This window comes from Pan paniscus, chromosome 15, assembly GCF_029289425.2.
Source record: "Pan paniscus chromosome 15, NHGRI_mPanPan1-v2.0_pri, whole genome shotgun sequence".
Taxonomy (NCBI): Eukaryota; Metazoa; Chordata; class Mammalia; order Primates; family Hominidae; genus Pan; species Pan paniscus.
The window spans coordinates 104,525,398-104,550,745 of record NC_073264.2 but is presented as its reverse complement, the minus strand read 5'-3'; the positions used below and the strand labels follow the sequence as shown (position 1 = coordinate 104,550,745).

Here is a 25,348-nt window from a genome sequence, read left to right as displayed (position 1 = left end):
TAAAATATTTTAAAAAATAGTTTTGACTGAGTGTGGTGGCTCACACCTGTAATTCCAGTGCTTTGGGAGGCTGGGACAGGAGGACTGCTTGAGCCCAGGAGTTAGAGACCACCTTGGGCAATACAGGGAGATCCCATCTCTACGAAAAAATTAAAAATTAGCCATGCATGTGGTGGGGCACGCCTGTAGTCCCAGCTACTCAGGAGGCTGAGTCGGAAGGATTGCTTGAGCCCAAGAGGTCAAGGTTACAGCAAGCTGTGATTGCTCCACTGCACTCCAGCCTGGGTGACAGAGCGAGATACTGTCTCAAAATCAAAATAAAATCTACAGCAAGCTTGTCCAACCCACAGCCCTAGAGCTGCATGCAGCCCACCACAGCTTTGAAAGTGACCCAATACAAATTCATAAACTTTGTTAAAACACTGTGAGATTTTTTTTGCAGTTTTTTTAAAGCTTATCAGCTATTGTTAGTGTTAGTGTATTTTATCTGTGGCCCAAGACAATTCTTCCAATGTGGCCTGGGGAAGCCAAAAGATCGGACACCCCTGATCTACAAGCTTAAAAAAAAAAGTTTTAGAAATACTCTATGTACAGGTACAACTACATCTCCTTGTGGAGCCTAAGCTAGAGATCTGGGGCCCAGTAGAGGCTTTGCTACTAAATAGTTAGTGGTCTCCTGTCATTACTAGCAGCCTTTGTCACCTCTCTGAGTCTCAGCAACCTCACTGGATCAGATTGAGTAGTTCTTTTGAGCTATAACACGATACAGCAACAGTGAACTTTTTTTTTGAGATGGAGTCTCGCTCTGTCGCCCAGGCTGGAGTGCAGTGGCGCCATCTCGGCTCGCTGCAAGCTCCGCCTCCCGGGATCACGCCATTCTCCTGCCTCAGCCTCCCAAGTAGCTGGGACTACAGGCACCTGCCACCACGCCCGGCTAATTTTTTATATTTTTGGTAGACACAGGGTTTCACCGTGTTAGCCAGGATGGTCTCGATCTCCTGACCTCGTGATCTGCCCGCCTCGGCCTCCCAGAGTGCTGGGATTACAGGTGTGAGCCACCGCGCCCGGCCTTTTTTTTTTTTTTTTTTTGAGATGGAGTGTCCCTCTGTCGCCCAGGCTGGAGTGCAATGGCTTGATCTCAGCTCACTGCACTCTCCGTCTCCAGGGTTCAAGCGATTCTCCAGCCTCAGCCTCCCAAGTAGCTGGGATTACAGGTGCCCGCCACCTCGCCCGGCTAATTTTTGTATTTTTAGTAGAGACAGGGTTTTGCCATCTTGGTCAGGCTGGTCTCGAACTCCTGACCTCAGATGATCCACCTGCCCCGGCCTCCCAAAGTGCTGGGATTACAGGCGTGAGCCACTGCACCTGGCCAACAGTAAACTTTTATATACCCATTCACTAAGGGTGGACATTAATATTTGGAAATCAAACAAAAACAAATTAGTGTACAAGGATGAAGATAATATTTATGTTGCAAGTTGTCTGCTCTTTTTTTTTTTTGGAGACAGAGTCTTACTCTGTCTCCCAGGCTGCAGTGCAGTGGCATGATATCGGCTCACTGCAACCTTCGCCTCTTGTGTTCAAGTGATTCTCCCACGTCAGCCTCCTGAGTAGCTGGAATTACAGGCATGCACCACCGCACCTGGCTAATTTTAGTTTATTATTTTTTTTTTTGAGATGGAGTCTGGCTCTGTCGCCCAGGCTGGAATGCAGTGGCCCGATCTCGGCTCACTGCAAGCTCTGCCTCCCAGGTTCATGCCATTCTCCTGCCTCAGCCTCCCGAGTAGCTAGGACTACAGGTGCCTGCCACCACGCCCGGCTAATTTTTCGTATTTTTAGTAGAGACAGGGTTTCACCATGTTAGCCAGGATGGTCTCGATCTCCTGACCTCGTGATCCGCCAGCCTCAGCCTCTCAAAGTGCTGGGATTACAGGCATGAGCCACCACACCCGGCCTGCCTTTTCTTAGTCTTGATCTAATAAGCAACATTCTTATCACAGTTATATACAATTATTTAAAATTTAAATAAGATTCCTGGGATAAGCACAATAAAAAGTATTTTTACAGAATACTAAAAGAAAACTGTTCTAGTCACAATAGCCAAAAATGTCCATCACTGGTGAGTGGATTAAAAAAAATTGTGGCACATCCAAACAAGGAAATACTTACTCAGCAATAAAAAGGAATGAACTACTGATACACATTCAAATAAATCTCAAAAGCACTACTCTAAGTGAAAGAAGACACAAAAGATTATTTACTCTGTGACTCCATTTACATAGTATCCTAGAAAAGGCAAAACTACAGGGACAGAAAGCAGATCAGTGGTTACCCAGGGGCTGAGAAAGGGAGAGGGCACTGACTATACAGGGCCATAAGGGACCTTTCTGGCAATGGAAGTGTTCTACATCTTGATTGTGATAGTGGTTACATAACTATATGCTTGTCAAAATTCACCAAACTGTATACTTAAAACAGATGAACATTACATCTCAACAAACCTAACTTTAAGAAAAAAGGTTCTCAACAGAATGAGAGCTCCCATTCATTCTTGTACATTCACCACTCAATTGGCAGGAAGTCTAATACTTAGCAGTGCAGTAATGTAGGTAATTAATATGGTCTATACCTGAGTTGTAACACTGACACAAGGGCTCCACACTGTGAAAGCTACACAGCTCCTTCCAGAACATGCCAATGCAAGAGTTAAAAATGTAACAGGGCATGGTAAATTAATGCAACGATGTGTGATAAACTTGATTTTTAAAAAAAGTCAAAAATTCATTTTAAATACACTACATGGCTGGGCGTGGTGGCTCACGCCTGTAATCCCAGCACTTTGGGAGGCTGAGGCGGGAGGATCACCTGAAGTCGGGAGTTTGAGACCAGCACGACCAACATGGAGAAACCCCGTCTCTACTAAAAATACAAAATTAGCCGGGAGTGGTGGCACATGCCTGTAATCCTGGCTACTCCGGAGGCTGAGGCAGGAGAATCACTTGAACCTGGGAGGTGGAGGTTGCAGTGAGCCGAGATCATGCCACGGCACTCCAGCCTGGGAGACAGAGCCAGACTCCATCTCAAAAAAGAAAGAAAGAAAAAAGACCCATTTGAAATCCTTCATTATCACAAATCTGCTATGACTGTTTTTGGCTTCAGTTTAGAAAGCATGGAGCTCCTACTCTGGTTCAATGTAAGGTTTTGCTTCTCTGAGTGAAGATCAATGATCAAAACTAATCAGTTGGGCACACTGGCTCATGCCTGTAATCTCAGCACTTTGGGGAGCCGAGGCGGGTGGATCACATGAGGCCAGGAGTTCTAGACCAGCCTGGCCAACATGGTGAAACCCTGTCTCTACTAAAAATACAAAAATTAGCCGGGCGTGGTGGTGCACGCCAGTAATCCCAGCTACTCGGGAGGCTGAGGCATGATAGTCACTTCAGCCTGGGAGGTGGAGGCTGCAGTGAGCCAAGATCGCACCACTGCACTCCAGCCTGGGAGACAGTCTCGGTCTGTCTCAAAAAATAAATAAATAAATAAATAAATAAGCTTTCTTTAAAAGGACTATAAGGAAATTAGTACCCTGACTCACCTAGTCTAAGAGTTTCTATTACTCACTCTTTATATAATTTTCTAATCTATCTCAGGTGGAGAAAGGTACATCACTGTTCTACTTACTCAGGGCCACAGAGCATTAAATATTGTATACTAATATGCTACAGGGATGCTTTAGGCTATGGTTTACGTTTACGGATTAAATTATCAAACAGCTATCCAGCAAACAAGCGGCATTTTTGAAGATCAAAATGAAAGCATTAACTCCACTAGGCCACAACATCTCAGGACATTACTGAAAGCATGAAAACACTCAAAGCGAGGAAGCATTCCCTAAGAGAAGACATTTCGTGCCAGCAATTACCTCATAACACTTTTAATGAAAGGCCAGTGAAGTTTCTTTACAAATTATTTACTAGATGTTTTACAGAATATAGGCAACAACTAGATTGAAACACTTTTGAACCCAGTTAGAGGAGAGTTCAGAAAACGAACAGAGTCAAACGTTTCTTCAATCGAATTTCTACTGCAAGTTCTCATTCTCTAGCAATGCTGTTCCTGGCATTTTGTAGTTTCACATGAACAAAATCAAAGGTTCCTTTTATAAAACCATAGCCTGTGAGCGCTGAAAGGGACCTAAGAGCTCATCTAAGCCAATCTCTTTTTAGGAAGGAGGACAGCGAAGCCCCCAGCGGGTGTCCCTCAGCTAGGCAGTGAGTGGCAGAGCACAGCTTCACTATACATCTGCTTTTCTGCTTTTCAAAATGTTTAACCAACTCCTTCAAAAAAGATTTGTATGGAAAGGAAACTGCCTTAATAAAGGCTGCGCGCTAGTGTTTTTGGAATTCCTAAGGGGACCGCAAAGATCCCTCAGTGGACACTTAGTGACTGTGATTAAATTTAGTTCCAGACCATCTTAAAGAGCGAGACCGCCCACTTGACCCAATCGATTACTCTTACTCAGCACCGGTAACATATGTTATTAATGTGACAGTCTCTCAAGAACTGCCTGACCAAGTTAAAAGCAGAGTTCGGTTAAAATAAGCGCTGACCACTGCAGTGATCTGACACACACATTTGCACAATCCATTGCGCGGCAACCTGGCCTCTCAAAGCACCGATCCGTAACGCTGCAACTCCTGGGCTTTATTAACCGACTAGACTGCCGGCATAATCGATATACTTCGCAGACCCGCCCGCGAACAGCGGGACAGGGCAGACTTCTGGAGGAAACGGTCCGACCTGGCTGCCTCTTGGGTGACTACGGCCTGCCCTCTATTTCCAGAGCGTTCGGCTGGGGGGAACACCCGACTGCAAGGCACTGCCCGAGGAGCACGAATGCCACCCCGAAGGTCCGCCAACTACAACGCCCAGGTTACTTACGTTTTCAGTGTCTCGTTCATTCACCGTTGGCAATGGGGTCCTAGTGGACATTTTACTGCACTTTAATTCTGCACAATGCGAGGGTGAAAACAAAACAGCACAGCCCTAGGAGGCCGGCGACCAGCGTCCTCGAGTCCACGGCAGTTCTGAAAAGGCGCCGTGGGGAGGGCGGCTCCCTTCCCCCTACGGCCGTCTAGATCCCGGGCCTGGCCCGGGCCGTCCCCCGGCGGGTCCCGGGGCTCATTCTCTCCCTGCCTCGGCGGCCGAGGCGAGGAGACCGGGAGGGCGGCAGTGGCGGAGCCGAGCCTGCGGGCGGCGGGCTGCGCTTCGGCCCGCCGGCGTCCCCTTGCCTCAGGGCGCCCCGCGATCCTGGGCCCCCTCAGCTCCTTCTCCACTCCCTCTCGTCGCACCGCGAATTTCAGCTCGCGGGCCTCCACACAGCGCCGCCGGCGGCGCCTGAAAAAGAGGAGGCGGAGGAGGATGTGAAGGAAGTGGAGCGCAAGACAGGCCGCCGCGGGCTGTGGGCGCCGACCATGGAGCGGGCTGCGGAGGAGGCGCCTGCGCCCGACTGCTTCTCCCTCTCTAGCGAGCTTGCTGCCTCAGCCTCCGCCCTGCTGGCCGCCGCTGCCGCCGCCGCACCCCGGCACCTCGGAGCCTCACGGAGCCAAGATGGCCGCCCCTCGGCTTCCTCTGCTGCCTCCGGCTGCCGGAAGTGACGACAGGCCGCCACCCGGAGTCCCGCCAATCAGCATGGCCTGAGAAAGCCGGCCCGGCTGTTGTTGCTAGGGGCGACTTGGTCCAGACCCCGCCGCGAGGGCGGTGCAGAGGGCTGGGTAGTGCTGGTCCGGTCTCCGCTGACTCCCGCGGACTGCGGGTTCCTCCTGTCCCGAGCGCGCCGGCAACCGCGAAAGAGCCGAGAAACGGCTCTGGGCGACAGCCAGAGCCCTCCCGCTGAGTTGGCATTTACACACTACAGGCCTGGGTTGGCTGGATTACAGATCGAGAGCCTATTGTGCGCAAAAGTTGCGGTTGCATCCCTGGGACTGCGCTGCACCGAATGGAGCCCCAGCATTAATTAATGACAGGGCCGGGGCTACGGGAAGGCGCCGGGCTCTTGCATCCTTAACTGTGACCCGAGAGTCAGGCTCTCGCCAACAAACCTTCCCGTCTCCGGATCTGAGCAGCTGCGGGCTGGGCGCGGACCCTGAGGGCAGCAGGCGCCTCTTGCCCTCAAGGAGCTGGTGGTCAGACGGGTGACAGACCCGGACCCAGCTAAATGCCATCCGGATGGAAGAGTGCAATAACGAGGGTGGCACAAAGGGGATGGGGTCGGGGGCGAAATGAATCTGTAGAGGACCCCAGGGACCAGCTTCCAAATGCCTGTAGGGGGTTTATAAGCAGGCTTTTCTTACAGTCAGTGCGTTGCTGCTGGAAGACTGGAAGCATCTCTGGGTGCCAGCCTCGGGCCAGGCTCGGTAGATGCCTGCAGGCTGGAACACTGGAAATGCTACCTGACCTGGAAGCCTTCCTTGCCCATTCACCTCTTCACGTGCTCGGTGCCTCTACTCAGCTCCTGGCCAGCGGTGGATGGAATCCATGGGTGCAGGGTCCGAAGAGGGAGAGTAGTGTGAGATGGGGGTGACAGGAACTGTTACCGAGAGTTGAGTCTACCTTGTGGGTTCATGACATTTGTTACCTCATTTAGCCTCAGGGTAACCCTATGAGATGGGCAGACACACATGCGATCCGAAGTCTAGACAGGTACAGTGACTTGGCTAAAGTACACAGGTTGGTTAGCGACAGAGCTGGGATTCTAACCTAGTTCCCAAAGCTTGGATAATAGGTAAGCCCTTGTAGTGGGTGGCTATGTCATGCTTGCTTTCCCTTTGGTCCGTTGGCATCCCAACTGTCTTGCTATGTTTGAGACATTTCTTGCTCCACGAAATATATGTTTGTTGTTGTTGTTGTTGTTGTTGTTGTTTTGGGACGGAGTTTTTCTCTGTCGCCCAGGCTGGAGTGCAGTGGCGCGATCTCCACTCACTGCAAGCTCCACCTCCCGGGTTCACGCCATTCTCCTGCCTCAGCCTCCCGAGTAGCTGGGACTGCAGGTGCCCACCACCATGCCTGGCTAATTTTTTTTGCATTTTTGGTAGAGATGGGGTTTCACCGTGTTAGCCAGGATGGTCTCGATCTCCTGACCTTGTGATCTGCCCGTCTCGGCCTCCCAAAGTGCTGGGATTACAGGCGTGAGCCACTGCGCTCGGCCAAATATATGTATCTTTAAACGCCAGATTCACTCCCAGAGAGGCCAGAGGCTCCCAATGTTAAAACACCTGAGGACTAAGGTAACACTCAGGGCTCCCATCTAACCCTCAGAGAGGAATGCTCAGGGGGCCAAGAGTGGTTCTATTTAAAATGTGAATAGGGGCCGGGCGCGGTGGTTCACGCCTGTAATCCTAACACTTTGGGAGGCCGAGGTGGGCGGATTGCCTGAGCTCAGGAGTTTCAGACCAGCCTGGCCAACATGGTGAAACCCCATCTCTGCTAAAATACAAAAAATTAACCAAGCATGGTGGTGTGTGCCTGTAGTCCCAGCTACTAAGGAGGCTGAGGCGAGAGAATCTCTTGAACCTGGGAGGCGGAGTTGAAGTGAGCGAAGATCAGCCCACTGCACTCCAGCCTGAGCAACAGAGCAAGACTGCGTCTCAAAAAACAAAATAAAGTAAAATAAAATGTGAATAGGGAGATGGCATGCACATCTGTAATCCCAGCTACTTGGGAGCCTGAGGTGGGAGGGTCACTTGAGCCCGGGAGTTGGAGACCAGCCTGGGCAACAGAGTGAGACCTTGTCTCTACAAAAACTTAAAAAAAAAAAAAAAAAAGGCAGAAGGATGATGCCCACTGCACTCCTGCCTGGGAGACAGAGCAAGAACATGCCTCAAAAATAAATAAATAAGTAAATAAATAAATAAAGTTATTCTCTTTCTCCTTCTGGCCAAGAGGAGTTAGTGGAATTCCATTAGTTAAATGTGTGCTTCACACACTTCAACTGCAATGTTGGTTATGATAAGACGGGGTGAGCATAAGTGTTGTGGGAGACCCAAGCAGGGACATTTAGCTCAACTCGGGGGTTTGGATCAGGGAAGGCTTCCTGGGGGAGAGGATGTTTATGCTGAGTCTAAAAGCATGAGCAGAGTTAGCTGTGGGAGGATGGGTAGAAAGGACAGTTCAAGCAGAAGGATGGCCTGATGAGCACCGCAATGAGAAGCCACACGGTGGGTCTGGGTAAATATCAGGAGAGTGAGCGGTGAGAAGTGAGACTGCCGGAGAAGGCCGGAGCCAGGCAGGGTTTGGACAGAGCATGGCACCTGGTTCTGCATCCCATCCTGATGACAGTTGGGAAAACACCCCAGAAAGGGTTTCAGCTGCAGGCAGAAGCTGCGAGAAAGTGTATGGGAAGTTCAGAACAGTCCCCATTGGCCAGAGAAGTAGCTGGGGGAGGAGGTTGCCACCCAGATGCTTTTCTCACCCAAGCCACATATGAAATAATGAGTCAGCGAATGCCAAAAGTTAGGAAATGAAGATAATAGTACTTAACTCAAGATGCTTCTGGGTTTTGTAAAAGCTAGAATTAAATGCCTTGAACTTTTCCTTGTACTTACGTTAAATGACATCATGACACTATAAAGAGTGGGAGATGGGTGTGTGTGTTTCTTTTTTCTTCTTTCTTTCTTTCTTTCTCTTTCTCTCTTTCTTGCCCTGCCTGCCTGCCTTTTTCTCTCTTTCCTCCCTCCCTCCCTCCCTTCCTCTCTCTTTTTCCCCTTCCTTCCTTCCTTCCTCCCTCCCTCCCTCCCTCCCTGCCTCCCTCCCTTCCTCCCTCTCTTCCTTCCTCCCTCCCTCCCTCCCTCCCTCCCTCCCTCCCTTCCTTCCTTTGTTGTTGCTTGAGCCAGACAGGGTCTTGCTCTCTTGTCCAGGCTGGGGCACCGTGGTGTGATCATAGCTCACTGCAGCCTTGAACTCCGGGGCTCAAGTGATTCTTTGCCTCAGCCTCCTGAATAGCTAGGACTACAGGTATGCACCACCACACCTAGGTAATTTATTTTTAGAGACCAAGTCTTGCCCAGACTGAACTTCCGGCCTCAAGCAACCCTCCCATCTCTGCCTCCCAAGGTGCTGGGATTACAGGTGTGATCCACTGCGCCTAGCCACCTGGGTGTGTGAATTACAAGCAAAAAAGAAAAGGAGAGGAAGAGAAGAAAGAGTAAAGTATTGTTCTGTCCAAAGGACTCTCTGTGGCCCAGAATTATGTGCATCTATGGTCTGGAAGGAATAGAGAGGAGGGTTTGGAAGTTGTCTTTGGAATGCCTTCTTCAATCCCTTTTCATATTTCTTGTTTCCTGTCTTCATATTAAAATAGTTTCTACCTTGGGGCCCCAAGCTGAAAAGATATAACTAAATTTACTAAGATGTATATGTGCATAAGCAGTACTTACTTTCATGGCAAGAAGGAAGGCACCATGAGACATCAGAAGCTGGAGATAATCTAGCCCTACTGTGTCCCTGTGGGACAGACGAGAAACTGAGTCTCAAAGCCATTAGAATAGCTGCTACCAAAAAAGCAGAAAATAACAAATTTTGGCAAGAACGTGGAGAAATTGGAAACTGTGCACTGTTGGTGGGGATGTAAAATGGTGCAGCTTCTATGGAAAGCAGTATTATGCTTCTTGAAAAAAATTAGAAATAGAATTACCATAGGATCTAATAATCCCACATCCAGATAGATACCCAAAAGAATTGAAAACACAGTCTCAAGGAAATATCTGCACAGTCATGTTCATGGCAGCATTATTCACAATAGCTAAAATGTGAAAGCAAACCAAGTGTCCATCCATAGATGAATGGCTAAACAAAATGTGGTATGTCCATACAATGGAATATTATTCAACCTTAAAAAGAGGGGAAATTCTGACATTAGCTACAACACAGATGAAACTTGAGGACATTATGATGAGTGAAATAAGTGAAACACAAAAGGACAAATTCTGTATGATCCCTCTTCTATGAGTTACCTGGAGCAGTCAAATGTATTGAGACAGAAAGCAGAATGGTGGTGCCAGTGGGGAGGAGGAAATAGAGAGTTCTTGCTTAATAGGCAGAGTTTCCGTTTGGAAAGAAAAGAGACATGAGGACGGATTGCACAACAGTATGAATGTACTCAATGCCACTAAACTGTACACTTAAAAATGGTTAAGATGGTTTTATGTTATATGTTTTTACCACAATTTTATTTATTCATTTTTGAGATAGGGCCTCACTTTGTCACCCAGGCTGGAGTGCAGTGGCACAATCACAGCTCACTGCAGCCTCAAACTTCGGGGCTCAAGTGATCCTCCTGCCTTAGTTTCCAAAGTAGCTGGGTCCACAGGCATGTACCACCATGCCTAGCTAATTTTTTGTATTTTTTTTTTTTGTATAGATGAGGGTTTGCCATTTTGCCCAGGTTGGTCTCGAACTCCTGGCCGCATGCAATGCTCCCACCTTAGCCTCCCAAAGTGCTGGGATTACAGGCAGGAGCCACTATACTCAGCCTGCAATTTTAAAAACAAATAAAGAAATGAAGTCAAAGCTTCAGAAGCTTTGTCTGAAGCTGCACAACTAGTTAGCAACAGAGCCAGAAGGGGGGCCCAAATCTCCCAAGCTCCAGCAGATGCCCCCCATATACACTATCACCAGAAAGTATCTGGGTCCCCGATGGCAGCTTCAAGCACCCGCACTAGCAGTGAGATTGCCATCCTCCTGATTTCTTCTGCAAAAAAATAAGCACCTGCTTGTTGCACCCACTACAGTTGGGTTGTGTGTTACTCACTGCCTAGCTTGATCCTAACCAGTACCATCATGCTAAGTGTCACATCTGCTGATCCACAGGCCTGTGCTCTCTGCACCACATCTAGTTTGGACGAACGTGGAAAGGCTGCTGCAGGCTCGTCACCCCATCACAGCCCTCACAAACACAACTCCTCTACCAGAGAGTGGGAACCACTGGGACCCAGGAGCCATTCCTCAGTGTGTGTGTGTGTGTGTGTGTGTGTGTGTGTGTGTGTGTTTGTACGCAGATATGTTGCAGACCAAGAGCTGAACACTGAGAATATGTAAAGCCACAGAGATGGAGAAAAGCAGACTGTGATAATTATGAGACATTGCAGTCATCATGCTTGGTGAGGGGAAAGAGGAGGGGCCGGGCAGTAGGTGTTCCTGGGACATTCCAGGTAGGCCCCAGATGCTTTGAGTCTTTGGGAAATATGAGGTCCATTTGGACTCCATGCCAGGCTGCTCCCCCCACACCGGGGATGAGGGCAGACAAGCTGCTATTCTTTTAATTTACCCTCCAGTCCCCTTCTTCACTCCAGCAGGGTCCTGTTGCCCTCTGTGAGCCCTGCTTCAAGGCCCAGAAGGCACCCCAGGAATTCTCACTTCCAAGATTGTGTTCCTGCCATTCACCCACCTGGAAAGGCTCCCCTGCCTGCCCAAAGCCTCCCTGCTGTTATGCAGCCATCCTCTCATCCTGTCCTCATCCTGGGTCCTTGTCCTCGTCCTGGCTTCTTCCCTGAAGACTCTGCAGACCAGCCCCCAGGGTGGCCCGCCCCTCCTTGGCTTTTCCTGCCTGAGGTCACAGTACATTTATTGAGCTCCAGCTGTGTACCTGGCACAAGACACCTATGCTAGGACCCCCTAACTCTCCAACAGCCTGTGAGATGTCAATGGGCATGTGAGAGGCGACTGACTGAGACTCAGGAGGGGCTGTAACTCTTCCAACGTCAGGAGCAAGCAAAGGGAGAGCCAGGACTGGGCTCCAAGGCCGAAACTCTGCAATTGATCCTTTCATTCCTGGTCAGTGGAGAGCCCTCGAACCTCCTGTGCTTAGGTCAGTGTGGGTGGGGCCCAGTTGAAAACTCAGTAGAGCTGCATCAGTGATTCTCCACCTTCTGGCTTCCAGTACCCCAGCCTTTCCAGATAGCTCTGGATGGAACGCCTCTCGGGAAGAACATGGGCGCCCCCGCCTTCCTAAACACACTATTGTGAAAAATCGTGTCAGCTTTTCCCACAGCTCAAAGGTGTCCTTTGACCACGTCCCATGCTTCACCGCAGTGTAGAGATGGCCCTGGGGGATGCAGGAGAGAAAGAGCCGTTTGCCCCTGCAGTAATTCTCCAGCTCTCGGATCTGCTGAAGATGATTGATCCCCGTCTAGTTCTAGATCGGTCAGTCCCCATCTAGATTGGTCAGCCGCCTGTCACGCACACATACACAGTTGTCATTACCAGATTCTGGTAGCGTAGCCCTCTGGAGCCTGCCCTGTCCCATGACCCACTCTGCTCTGAGCTGGGAAAACCCACTGTCTGGAACTATATCTAAAGGTCTAGGGAGACCACAGTGGTGAGGCAGAGGCAAGGGCTTTGGAGTTTGAACTCTGACTATGACCCTGAATGCTGGGGGACCTTGGGCAAGTGACTTCATGTCTCTCAGGCAAGGTTTCTGAACCAGTCAAATGGGAATGGTAACAGCTACCACTCACAGTTGCTCTGGAGGTCCGTGGAGAAAATTCCCAGAGAGCACCAGCGCAGCAGGTGCAGAGTCCACCCTTCCAAAGCTCAGAGGACTCACCACCTCCTGGAGGGCTGCCCTTTCCACCTGTCCCCCAGAGAGGAGCACAGAGCTCAGAGTCTGTAGAACACAGATCAAGGCTTATTAGGCCACACAGGGTGGGGAGTTAGAGACTCACTCCTCCTCCCCAGTTTCCTCCTCCAGTTTTGCCTACCTCACTGAGTACTGAGCTCACGATAGGAGACGTAGAAGCCCTTGGTAAGGGATCCTGCAACACCAGATAAGGCGTTAGTGTTTTTATCATTGCCTCTGCTTTGCAGGCAAGGACTTGGAGATTCAGAAGGGCAAGAAGCTTTCTCAAGCTCACGGACAGAAAGCAGTGCCCTTAGACTCCAGTCTGCTGCTGGCTCTGACACCCACTGGCTGCAAGGCAGGTGGGTAAAAAAGGATAGAGAGAAGGAATAAGGGGGTGAATAGATTACCCCAGCACTCCTGGAGCCTCAGACCTGCCCATTATTGCAGGGTTGACCTATTAAAGTAAGCAAATCTCCCAAATACAAACAGGTTTTTCCAAGACAATAAAGTCTAAGCTCTGCTTGAGGAAAGACCATTTCCTCCATTCCTTAGGCTGCTGCCCTACCCTTGGAGCCAGCTGGGCCTCACTGGGTGGAGTCATGAAAAGCCACATCGGCCTTCGGTGGCTGCCCCCCTACTCCTCTCTCCTTCCTTTGTTCCTTCCATCCACAGTGTTTATTGAGCACCTACTTTGGGCAAAGCTATGTTTGAAGCATTGAGGACATAGCTGTGAACAGAGAAAGTTCTTGACCACTCTCAGGTCACAGGACACACATAGCAGAACTCATGCATAATATAATTTCAGGACAGGAGAACTGTAATTTAAAAATTTAATCAGGGGAGGGTGATACAGACTAAGCTCTTTGGTTTTAATTCAAATTTCTTTCTTTTTATTATTTATTTATTTATTTATTTTGAGATGGAGTCTCACTCTGTCACCCAGGCTGGAGTGCAGTGGTGCGATCTCGGTTCACTGCAAGCTCCGCCTCCCGGGTTCACACCATTCTGCTGCCTCAGACTCCCGAGTAGCTGGGACTACAGGCACCCGCCACCATGCCCGGCTAATTTTTTGTATTTTTAGTAGAGACAGGGTTTCACCGTGTTAGCTAGGATGGTCTCGATCTCCTGACCTTGTGATCTGCCTGCCTGGGTCTCCCAAAGTGCTGGGATTACAGGCATGAGCCACCACGTCTGGCCTCAAATTTCATTTTTTTCTTTTGTTCCTCAGTACACATAGTGCAAAATAAAAAGCTGCAAAGGAATACACAGTTAAAGCTTTTTTAACAGTTTATGTTTTTCAAAAACACCATAAAGAGGGTAAAAATGCAGGCCTCAAACTGGGAGAAGTTATAACTGATAAGGATTTAAATCCATACCATATAAGAAATGTCTATAATTGGCTGGCCACGGTGGCTCACACCTGTAATCCCAGCACTTTGGGAGGCCAGATCACCTGAGGTCAGGAGTTTGAGACCAGCCTGCCCGACATGGTGAAACCCCACCTCTACTAAAAATACAAAATTAGCCAGGTGTGGTGGTGTGCACCTGTAATCCCAGCTACTCAGGAGGCTGAGACAGGAGAATCACTTGAACCTGGCAGGCAGAGGTTGCAGTGCGCTGAGATCATGCCATTGCACTCCAGCCTGAGCAAAAAGAGCAAAACTCCATTACAAAGAAAGAAAAAGAAAGAAAGAAAGAAAGATCTATAATTTAATAAGATCAACAACCCAATAGAAATATAGGCAAAAGACAACAACAGGCACTTGGGGGTTGATAAATAATAATAAGAACAAATACTTAAAGTCGTCTGTTATTGCAAATGCAAGCTATCTCAGTCCATTTTGGATGCTATAACAAACTACCATAGACTGGGTGGCTTAAAAACAGCAAAAATTTATTCTCCACAGTTCTGGAGGCTGGGAAATCCAAGATCAAGGTCCTGGCAGACATAGTGTCTGGTGAGGGCTGGCTTTGTGTTCACAGATGGATAGCCATCATCTCACTGTGTCCTCACATGGCAGAAGGGGCGAATGAGCTCTCTGGGGCTCTTTTCTAGGAGGGATCCACCCTCCTGACCTCATTACCTTCCAAAGGCCTCACCTCTCGATACCATCAAACACTGGGGTTCAGTTTTCTTTTTTTGAGACAGAGTCTCACCCTGTCGCTGGAGTACAGTGGGGCTATCATGGATCACTGCAGCCTCAATCTCCCAGGCTCAGGTGATCCTCCCACCCCAGCCTCCCAGGCAGCTAGAACTACAGGCACTCACCACCATGCCCAGCAATTTTTTTAATATTTTTTGTAGAGACGGGTTTCCACCATGTTGCCCAGGCTGGTCTTGAACTCCTGGGCTCAAGTGATCCTCCAATCTGAGCATCCCAGTGCTGGGTTTATAGGCCTGAGCCACTGTGCCCAGCTGGGGTTTAGTTTTCAACATATGAATTTGGATGGACACAAACAATCTATAGCGCAAAGACCATAATAAGTTACCATGTACTGGCCACCAGATTGGCAAAAATGAAAAAGTCTGACAATATCAAGTGCTGCTGAGAATATGGAACAATGGGAACTTTTTATTGTCTTTTAGAGACAGGGTCTCACTCTGTTACCCAGGCTGGAGTGCAATGGCATGATCATAGCTCACTGCAGCCTCGAACTCCTAGGCTCCAGCAATCTTCCTGTCTCAACCTTCAAGTAACTAGCACTATGGGCATGAGCCATCATACCTGGCTAATTTTTTTTTAATTGTTTTTTGTAGAGACGAGATATCACTATGTTTCCCAGGCTGGTCTCAAACTCCTGGGCTCGAGCAATCCTCAGCCTCAGCCTCCCAAAGTGTTGGCATTACAGGCATGAGCTGCTGCCCCTGGCTTCAGTGGGCACTCTTAGACCCTGCTTGGGAGTGTAAGTTCAAGGTAAGAGCAGAAAATAGTGAAGCACAGTGCAAAGATCACATACTCAACAAAGCCAAAACTTAGTTCTTTGGCAAAAGCCAGTAAAATTGACATTTTGGACAACAATCTGACATTAGCAATTAAAGTTGAAGTCGTGTGGCCCCTACAACTGAGCAATTCCACCCAAAATATTTGCCCTAAAGAAACTCTCGGCTGGGCACAGTGGCTCATGCCTATAACCTCACACTTTGGGAGGCCGAGGCGGTGGATGACCTGAGGTCAGGAGTTCAAGACCAGCCTGGCCAACATGGTGAAACACTTTCCCTACTAAAAATACAAAAAAATTAGCTGGGCATGGTGGCCCACGCCTGTAATCCCAGCTTCTCGAGAGGCTGAGGCAGAATCACTTGAACCTCAGAGGCGGAGGCTGTGGTGAGCCGAGATGGCGCCACTGCACTCCAGTCTGGGTGACGGAGTAAGATTCCATCTCAAAAAAAAAAAAAAGAAAGAAAAAAAAAAAGAAACTCCCGCTTTACGCACTACCCACAGAGGGGTCCATACGGCGTTGTTCTGGATTCTCGTTGTAACTTAAAGGGAAACTTTCACAAGGTCTGGAGCTTTTGATGTCCTGCAAATGAAGGAGGAGCATGTCCCTAAGTTCCTTGCGGCAGGAACCCACTTAGGTGGCACCAAGCTTGACTTCCAGATGGAACAGTACATCTGTAAAAGGAAAAGTGATGGCATCTACATCATAAATCTGAGGAGGACCTGGGAGAAGCTTCTGCTGGCAGCTCGTGCCATTGTTGCCATTGAAAACCCTGCTGATGTTAGTGCCATATCATCCAGGAATACTGGCTAGACGGCCGTGCTGAAGTTTGCTGCTGCCACTGGAGCCACTCCAGTTGCTGGCCGCTTCACTCCTGGAACCTTCACTAACCAGATCCAGGCAGCCTTCCGGGAGCCACGGCTTCTTGTGGTTACTGACCCCACAGCTGACCACCGGCCGCTCATGGAGGCATCTTATGTTAACCTACCTACCATTGCTCTGTGTAACACAGATTCTCCTCTGCACTATGGGGACATTGCCATCCCATGTGACAACAAGGGAGCTCACTCATTGGGTTTGATGTGGTGGACGCTGGCTCGGGAAGTTCTGCGCATGCATGGCACTGTTTCCCGTGAACACCCGTGGGAGGTCATGCCTGATCTCTACTTCTACAGAGATCCTGAAGAGATTAAAAAAGAAGAGCAGGCTGCTGCTGAAAAGGCTGAGACCAAAGAGGAATTTCAGGGTGAATGGACTGCTCCAGCTCCTCAGCTGCTACTCAGCCTGAGGTTGCAGACTGGTCTGACGGCATTTAGGTGCCCTCTGTGCCTATTCAGAAGTTCCCTACTGAAGACTGGAGGGCTCAGCCTGCCACGGAAGACTGGTCTGCAGCTCCCACTGCTCAGGCCACTGAAGGGGTAGGAGCAACCACTGAATAGTCTTAAGCTGTTCTTGCACAGGCTCTTCAGCAACATGGAAATAAGGTTGATGGAAAATAGACATCAGTTTCTAAAAAAAAAAAAAACTCTCAAACATATGCACGGGAACATGTTTAAGAATAGTCACAGCACTACAGTTTGTTATAGAAACACACTGGAAACAATTCAAATGTCCATTATCTGTACGAATACAGAAAATGGCATATTAGCACAAAGAAATAGTATATAACAGAGAGAATAATTTTTACAGCTACACACAATGTGAATGCATCTCAGTATCATAATCTTGAGATATTATTTAAAAAACCAGAGCAATTCCTAGAATACACATAGCGTGATTCAGAAATGAAAGCGTGCAAAACCAAACAACATACTGTTTAAAGATGCAAACGTATAGAATGAAACTATTGAAAAAAACACAAGGGGATGAAAAACACAAAAATCAGGGTAGTGGTGGCTGGGCACAGTGGCTTACACCTGTAATCCCAACACTTTGGGAGGCTGAGGAGGGCAGATCGCTTGAGCCCAGGAGTTTGAGACCAGCCTGGGCAACATGGTGAAACCCTGTCTCTACTAAAAATACAAAAATTAGCAGGGCGTGGTGGCACATGCCTGTAATCCTAGCTACTCAGGAGGCTGAGGCACAAGAATGGCTTGAGCCGGGGAGGCAGAGGTTGCAGTGAGCTGAGATGATGCTACTGCACTCCAGCCTGGGTGACAGAGTGAGACTCCATCTCAAATAAATAAATAAATAAATAATCCTCACTCCCTTCTCCTCTGTGGATCTGGTTTTACCTGGGAGTCAGTGCACCAGGGCATAGCTAACAGCAGACCCTTCACTGTTCTGGCCCTCATTATGGATTCCATGCAGGAGGCTGATGGGGGATGGTCACCGGGAGACGGAGATTCTACTGTGACTTTGCATTTGGCTGCCAAGCGGCCTTGCCTATAGCCTTCCTTCCCACCTTGAACTTGAGCTTCCTCATCTGAGGATCACAATGGTTCTGACTGTCCATCATTTTCCCCAGCACACATCAGCTGTCATCATTTTTTTTTTCTTTTTTTGCCGCTAGTATAATTTCAGGTCAAGGACAAGAGCAGAGTTGAAAGAGCAAAACCCTCAAAGGTCTAGCCCTTCACCTTGACAAATCCCTGACCTCACATGGACAGCTCAGCATGGCAAGGCAGTGTGGAGCCTGGGAAGTTGTTAGAACAAGATTCTGTTCACTCAGCTCTGCTGCCTCCTCTCCCTCGGATGTGACCTCAGACATGAGCTGGCCAGGGCTGGCCCTCTGAGTCAGCCCTGAGTCCCAACTATACGCCTTCCCCGTGGGGCTGCTGGCCTCAAAGCCTCCTTTAACAAAGAGGGCAGGAGGATGGATGATTCGGCGTGTGTAATATACCCAAGTGCAGATGAATAATTGATGTGTTTGAGTATTAATAAGCAGGAACTGGCTATTTCAGCCAGTAAAACCAAAAAGATATTCTGTTAAAGCAAATCCTCCAATCTACACCGAAGGCAAAAAAAAAACAAAAAACAAAAAACAAAAAAAACCACATAAACAACACCTCTAAACTTCCTGAACCCCCTGTTTTTAACAGAAACCTACTTGGAAGAGACTCTATTTTTATAAGCATGTTATTTTAAAAATTACAATTTTAGGGTTGAAATGGAAAAAGGACTTTGTGTGTGTGTGTGTGTGTGTGCATGTGCGTGTGTGTGTGTGTGTGTGTGTGTGATGGTGCCACTGTCTTCCATTCCTCAGGCCTGGCCCTGAGCAGCACACTGTCATTCCTGACTCTGTTTTTTCGTTTGTTTTTTTTTGTTTTGTTTTGAGACGGAGTTTCGCTCTTGTTACCCAGGCTGGGGTGTAGTGACGCGATCTCGGCTCACTGCAACCTCCATCTCCGGGGTTCAAGTGATTCTCCTGCCTCAGCTGCCTGAGTAACTGGGATTACAGGCACCCACCACCACACCTGGCTAACTTTTTGTATTTTTAGTAGAGACGGGGTTTCACCATATTGGCCACGCTGGTCTCAAACTCCTGACGTCAGGTGATCTGTCCACCTCAGCCTCCCAAAGTGCTGGGATTACAAGTGTGAGCCACCGCGCCTGGCCAAAAACAATATAATCATATTAATAGGCCCAGAAAAAGCATTTGACAAAATGCAACACCTTTTTTTGAGACGGAGTTTTTCGCTCTTGTTGCCCAGGCTGGAGTGCAGTGGCGGGATTGGCGGGATCCGGCTCACTGCAACCTCCGCCTCCCAGGTTGAAGCAATTTTCATGCCTCAGCCTCTCAAGCAGCTGCGATTACAGGCACACGGCATCACGACTGGCTAATTTTTGTATTTTTAGTAGAGACGGGGTTTCACCATGTTGCCCAGGTTGGTTTCGAACTCCTGGCATCAGGTGATCTGCCTGCCTCGGCCTCTCAAAGTGCTGGGATTACAGGCGTGAACCACCATGCCTGGCCATGCAACACCTTTTTTTAGAGACAGGGTCTAGCTCTGTTGCCCAGGCTATGGTGCAGTGGCACAGGCATACCTCACTGTAGCCTCAAACTCCTGGGTTCAAGCAACCCTCTTGCCTCAGCTTCCTGAGTAGCTAGGAATACCACCATGCGCCACTACACCTGGCTCATTCTTTAAAAACATTTTTTTAAAATTAGAAATGGGGTCTTGCTATGTTGCCCAGGCTGGTCTCGAACTCTGGGCCTCAAGTGATTCTCCAACCTTGGCTTCCCAAAGTGCTGAGATTACAGCTGTGAGCCACCATACCTGGCCCCAAGACAATTTCATGATAAAAACAAAAAACAAAAAACCACCCTTAAACTAAGAATAGAAAGGAACTTTGTATAAAGAGCATCTATGGGCCAGGCGAGGTGGCTCACGCCTGTAATCCCAGCACTTTGGGAGGCCGAGGTAGGTGGATCACCTGAGGTCAGGAGTTCGAAACCAACCTGGCCAACATGGCGAAACCCTGTATCTACTGAAAATACAAAAATTAGCTGGGCGTGGTGGTGCCCACCTGTAATCACAGCTACTTGGGAGGCTGAGGCATGAGAATTGCTTGAATTGGGGAGGCAAAGGTTGCAGTGAGCCAAGATCATGCCACTGCATTCCAGCCTGGATGACAGAGCGAGACTCTGCCTCGAAAAAAAAAAAAGAAAAAGAAAAAGAAGAAAAAGAACACATCCTGAGATGTGACAGAGTTAAAAATAATAATAATAAAGAAAAAGAATGCAGGCTGGGAGCGGTGTCTCACACCTGTAATCCCAGCACTCTGGGAGGCCGAGGCGGGTGGATCACCTGAGGTCATGAGTTCAAGACCAGCCTGATCAACAGGGTGAAACCCTGTCTCTACTAAAAATACAAAAATTAGCTGGGCGTGGTGGCACGCTTCTTATCCCAGCTACTCGGGAGGCTGAGGCAGGAGAATCACTTGAACCTGGGAGGCAGAGGTTGCAGTAAGCTGAGGTTGAGCCATTGCACTCCAGCCTGGGTGAGAGAGGGAGACCCTGTCTCCAAAAATAAATAAATAAATAAATAAATATAAATTAAAAAAAGAGGAACACAGTGTACCCAAAGAGTGTTAAAAGGACATAGTAAGCAGAAATTAATGAAATCCCAAAGATATAATTAGATCAATAAAGCCAAGAAACAGTTTTTTGTAAAAACTCATTAAAAAAAAAAAAGGCAAAACTCTAGCCTGGCTAACCAAGAATAAAACAGAGAAAGCATGGGTAAGCATTAGAAAACACAAAGGGAGATACAACTACAGATGTTCAGAGATTTAAAAAATAAGGAAATTCAGTGAACAAATTTGCATCAGTAAATTTGAAAGCTTATGCAAAACCAATCAGTTCCTTGAAAACGGTATCATCATAACAACCCAAGAAGAAATAGAACGTTAATAGCTCTGTTACTTTTAAGGAAATCAAAGCAAACCCAAATAATTTTCAGGTGAATTCTACCAAATTATCAAAGAAGACATTATTTCAGTTCTATACAAATTCTTTCAGACAAGAAGAAAAGCTGAAAATCCATGAACTATGCAAACATCTCAGGAAACTTGAAAAGAAACAGCAAACCAAATCCAAAGAAAGTGTAGGATAGGAAATAATAAAGAGGAAAAATAATGAAATAAAAAACAAACATATAATAGAATCAACAAAGCTAAAAGTCTCATCCCTGGTGAAACTGACCAAAGAAAAAGAGAAAATTGCAAAAAAAAAAAAAAAAAAAAAAAAAAGTCAAGAGTGAGAAAAAGGCCAGGTGCAGGGACTCACACCTGTAATGCCAGCACTTTGAGAGGCTGAGGCGGGTGGATCGCTTGAACCCAGGAATTCGAGACCAACCTAGGAAACATGGCAAGACCTCCGTCTCTACAAAAATACAAAAATTAGGCTGGGCGCGGTGGCTCACGCCTGTAATCCCAGCACTTTGGGAGGCCAAGGGTCGGGGTGGGGGGGGGGGGGGCGAATCACGAGGTCGGGAGTTCGAGACCAGCCTGACCACATGGTGAAATTCCCGTCTCTACTAAAAATACAAAAATTAGCCCGGCATGGTGGCCCGCTTTTGCAGTCCCAGCTACTCAGGAGGCTGAGGCAGAAGAATCGCTTGAACCCGGGAGGCGGTGGTTGCAGTGAGCCAAGATCGCGCCACTGCACTCCAGCCTGGGCAAGAGTAAGACCTTGTCTCAATAAATAAATAAATAAATAGTATATGGAAATACAGAAGAATGAGAATATCCAAAAACTCTCCTAAAGAAGAGGAACAGGCTGGGCGCAGTGGCTCATGCCTGTAATCCCAGCACTTTGGGAGGCTGAGGTGGGCGGATCATGAGGTCAGGAGATCGAGACCATCCTGGCTAACACAATGAAACCCCGTCTCTACTAAAAACACAAAAAATTAGCCGGGCGTGGTGGCGGGCGCCTGTAATCCCAGCTACTCGGGAGGCTGAGGCAGGAGAATGGCATGAACCTGGGAGGCGGAGCTTGAAGTGAGCCAAGATCACGCCACTGCACTCCAGCCTGGGCGACAGAGTGACACCTCGTCTCAAAAAAAAAAAAAAAAAAAAAAAGAAGAAGAGGAACAAGTCAAGACAATTACCTCACTACCTGTCAAGGCTTATTATAAAGTATGGTAATTAAGGCAGTGTGATTAGTGCACAAATACAAAAATCGTCCAGTGAACCAGCAAGAAAAACTCCGAAGCAGACCAACACACATGGATACCTGATTGACAACAGAGGGCATTGCAGAGCCTGGAGAACAGTCTTCTTTTTTTTTTCTTAAGACGGGGTTTCTCCATGTTGGCTAGACTTGTCTCAAACTCTTGAGCTCAAGCAATCCACCTGCCTCAGTCTCCCAACGTGCTGGGATTACTGGCATGAGCCACCACGCCCAGCCTGCCACTTGTATATTTTCTTTGGAAAAATGTGTATACAGACGCTTAGCCCAATTTTTAATTGAGCTGTCTTTTTATTATTGAGTTGTAAGAATTATTTACATAGCAGTGATATCATGGAAGATGACACAGTAGAAAGTGCCAGGAATCTGTCGCCCCCATCTAGACAACAATCTGGCAGAATCTGTCTGATGCAACTATTTTGGAACTCTGGAGTCCATCTGAAGGCCTGCAGTTTCCAGGGGAAGGCTTGTATCTTACTCCTTTTTGTGCTGCTATAACAGAATGCCACAGACTGGGTAATTTACAAGAAAATAAATCCATCGGCTCACAGTTTTGGAGGCTGGGAAGTCCAAGATCAATGAGCTGACATCTGATGAGGGTCTTCTTATGGTGTCAGCCCATGGCAGAAGGGCAAAGAGAAGAGAGAGAGAGAAAGAGAGAGCAAAAGGGGGGCCTAACTCTTCCCCCTTCTTTTTTTCTGAGACAGAGTCTCACTCTGTCACCCAGACTGGAGTGCAGTGGTGTGATCATAGCTCACTGAGGCCTCAGTCTCCTGGGCTGAAGCAATCCTCCCACTTCAGCCTCCCCAGTAGCTGGGACTGCAGGCATGTGCCACCATGCCTGGCTAGTTTTATTATTTTTAGTAGAGACAGGATCTCACTATGTTGCCCAGGCTGGTCTTAAACTCCTGAGCTCAAGCAATCCTCCCACCTTGGCCTCCCAAAGTACTGGGATTACAGGTATGAGTCACTGTGCCCAGCCTTCTCCGTACTATAATTAACCCACTCCCATAATAATAAATGCATTCCCAAGATAATGGCATTAATTAATTCACTCCACTCTCGGGGCATAATCATCTGTTATTTTTATTTTATTTTATTTATTCTTTGAGACACGGTTTTGCTCTGTTACCCAGGCTAGCGTGCAGTGACATGATCATAGCTCCCTGCAGTCTTGAAATCCTGGGCTCAAGTGATCATCTCACTTCAGCCTCCTGAGTAGCTAGGACTGCAGGTGTGTGCCACCACATCTGGCTAATTTTTAAATTTTTTATTCTTTATTTTAAATTTTATTTTTAGAGTCAGGGTCTTGCTCTGTCTCCCAGGCTGGAGTGCAGTGGCATGATTACAGCTCACTGTAGCCTCAACCTCCCAGGCCCCAGTATCCTCCCACCTCAGCCTCCTGAGTAGCTGGCATGTGCCATCATGTCCTGCTAATTTTTTTATTTTATTTTTTGTAGCGAGGGGGGTCTCCCTATGTTGCCTAGACTGGTCTTCAACTCCTAGGCCCAAGCAATTCTCCTGCCTCAGCCTCCCAAAGTGCTAAGATTACAGGTGTGACTCACCACACGTGGCCCTAATCATCTCTTAAACCTCCCAACTCGTAATACCGTTAAAATGGCAATCAAATTTCAACATGAGTTTGGAAAGGGGCAAATATCCAAACCATAACAGCTTGAATGTAAATCCTGGTTAATTTCGGTCAGTGTCCTCTCTTTGCATGGTAGTGGCTATGCATTCCCCAGCCCCCTCAGCCCTACATGCAGTCGTTCTTGGAATAGCTGGCAGCACCCAGGGTTAGCACATGACCTTGTCCTCCAAATACTGGAGATGTGTATTCTTTTTTTTTCTCCCAAGATGAAGTCTTGCTCTGTCGCCCAGGCTGGAGTGCAGAGGTGCCATCTCGGCTCACTGCAACCTCCGCCTCCCGGGTTCAAGCAATTCTCCCACCTCAGTCTCCAGAGTAGCTGGGATTACAGGTGTGTACCACCAAGCCTGGCTAATTTTTGTATTTTTAGTAGAGACAGTGTTTTACCATGTTGGCCAGGCTGGTCTCGGACTCCTGACCTCAGGTGATCCGCCTGCCTCAGCCCCCTAAAGTGCTGGGATTACAGGCGTGAGCCACCGTGCCCAGAAGAGATGTGTATTCTCATCACTGGCTGTTGCTTCTGATTGCAGAGGTTCAGACACAGAGGTGACTGCCATTGTTACAACCCCACTGGCTAAAGCAGCTTCCAGAGCATTTAAAGAGATAGAGGCTGGTTTTTGAGGTTTTTTTGTTTTTTACTTAATTATTTATTTACTGAGACGGAGTCTCACTCTGTCGCCAGGCTGGAGTGCAGTGGCGTGATCTCGACTCACTGCAATCTCTGCCTCCTGGGTTCAAGTGATTCTCCTGACTCGGCCTCCTGAGTAGCTGGGACTACAGGCGCGTGCCACCATGCCCAGCTAATTTTTGTATTTTTAGTAGACACGGGGTTTCACCATGTTGGCCAGGATGGTCTTGATCTCTTGACCTCATGATCCGCCCGCCTCAGCCTCCCAAAGTGCTGGGATTACAGGCTTACGCCCAAGCCACCACGCCCGGCCTGTTTTTTATTTTTTTACCCTTAATTTTTCCCTTTTCTCCTTTTAGTGGCCAATTAAGGACTAGGACATTCAAAAGCAACCACGTATACAGGAGAATTTAGAAAGTCACCATTCATGCCTGGAAAGACAAAGCCTCAGAAAAGACCCGAGACAATCTCAAGTTTACACCTCAAGTTCGTCCCCTGCACAGAGACACCTTACAACAATTTAAAAAGAAAAACAGGCTGGGCATGGTGGCCCACACCTGTGATCCCAGAACTTTGGGAGGCCGAGGCAGGTAGATTGCTTGAGCCCAGGAGTTTGAGATCAGCCTGGGCAACATGGTGACAACCTGTCTCTACAAAAAAAAAAAAAAAAAAATTGGCTGGGTGGGAGGCTGAGATGAGAGGATTGCTTGAGCCCAGGAGGTAGAGGCTACAGTGAACCATGATAGTCCCACTGCACTCTAGCCTGGGCAATAGAGTGAGATTCTGTCTTGAAAGAAAGAAAGAAGGAAAGAAAGAAAGAAGGAAGGAAGGAAAGAAAGAAAGAAAGAAAAAGACAGACAGACAGACGTGGGTAAAGAAGAGAAC

The 25,348-nt window shown here is 48.0% G+C and overlaps 1 protein-coding gene and 2 pseudogenes across 19 annotated transcripts in view; 1 reads left to right on the top strand and 2 right to left on the bottom strand.

Annotated features, from left to right (window-relative positions):
* MARK3 (microtubule affinity regulating kinase 3) overlaps positions 1-6,000 on the bottom strand; it is a 118,407-nt gene extending 112,407 nt beyond the window's left edge. For 14 of the 19 annotated variants that reach the window (XM_008959080.4, XM_008959082.4, XM_008959081.4 and 11 more), the window contains exon 1: positions 4,939-6,000. In XM_008959080.4, coding sequence (XP_008957328.2) covers positions 4,939-4,989 — 51 coding nt within the window. In that variant the 5' untranslated portion in view covers positions 4,990-6,000. The remainder of the gene's footprint in view (positions 1-4,938) is intronic. The other 5 variants (XM_063596407.1, XM_057299797.2, XM_063596408.1 and 2 more) reach the window with 3 other exon arrangements.
* LOC134728931 (uncharacterized) lies at positions 5,179-5,901 on the bottom strand (annotated as a pseudogene).
* Positions 6,001-15,169: 9,169 nt separating the features above from the next.
* LOC117975749 (small ribosomal subunit protein uS2-like) lies at positions 15,170-17,202 on the top strand (annotated as a pseudogene).
* The last annotated feature ends 8,146 nt before the right edge of the window (positions 17,203-25,348 follow it).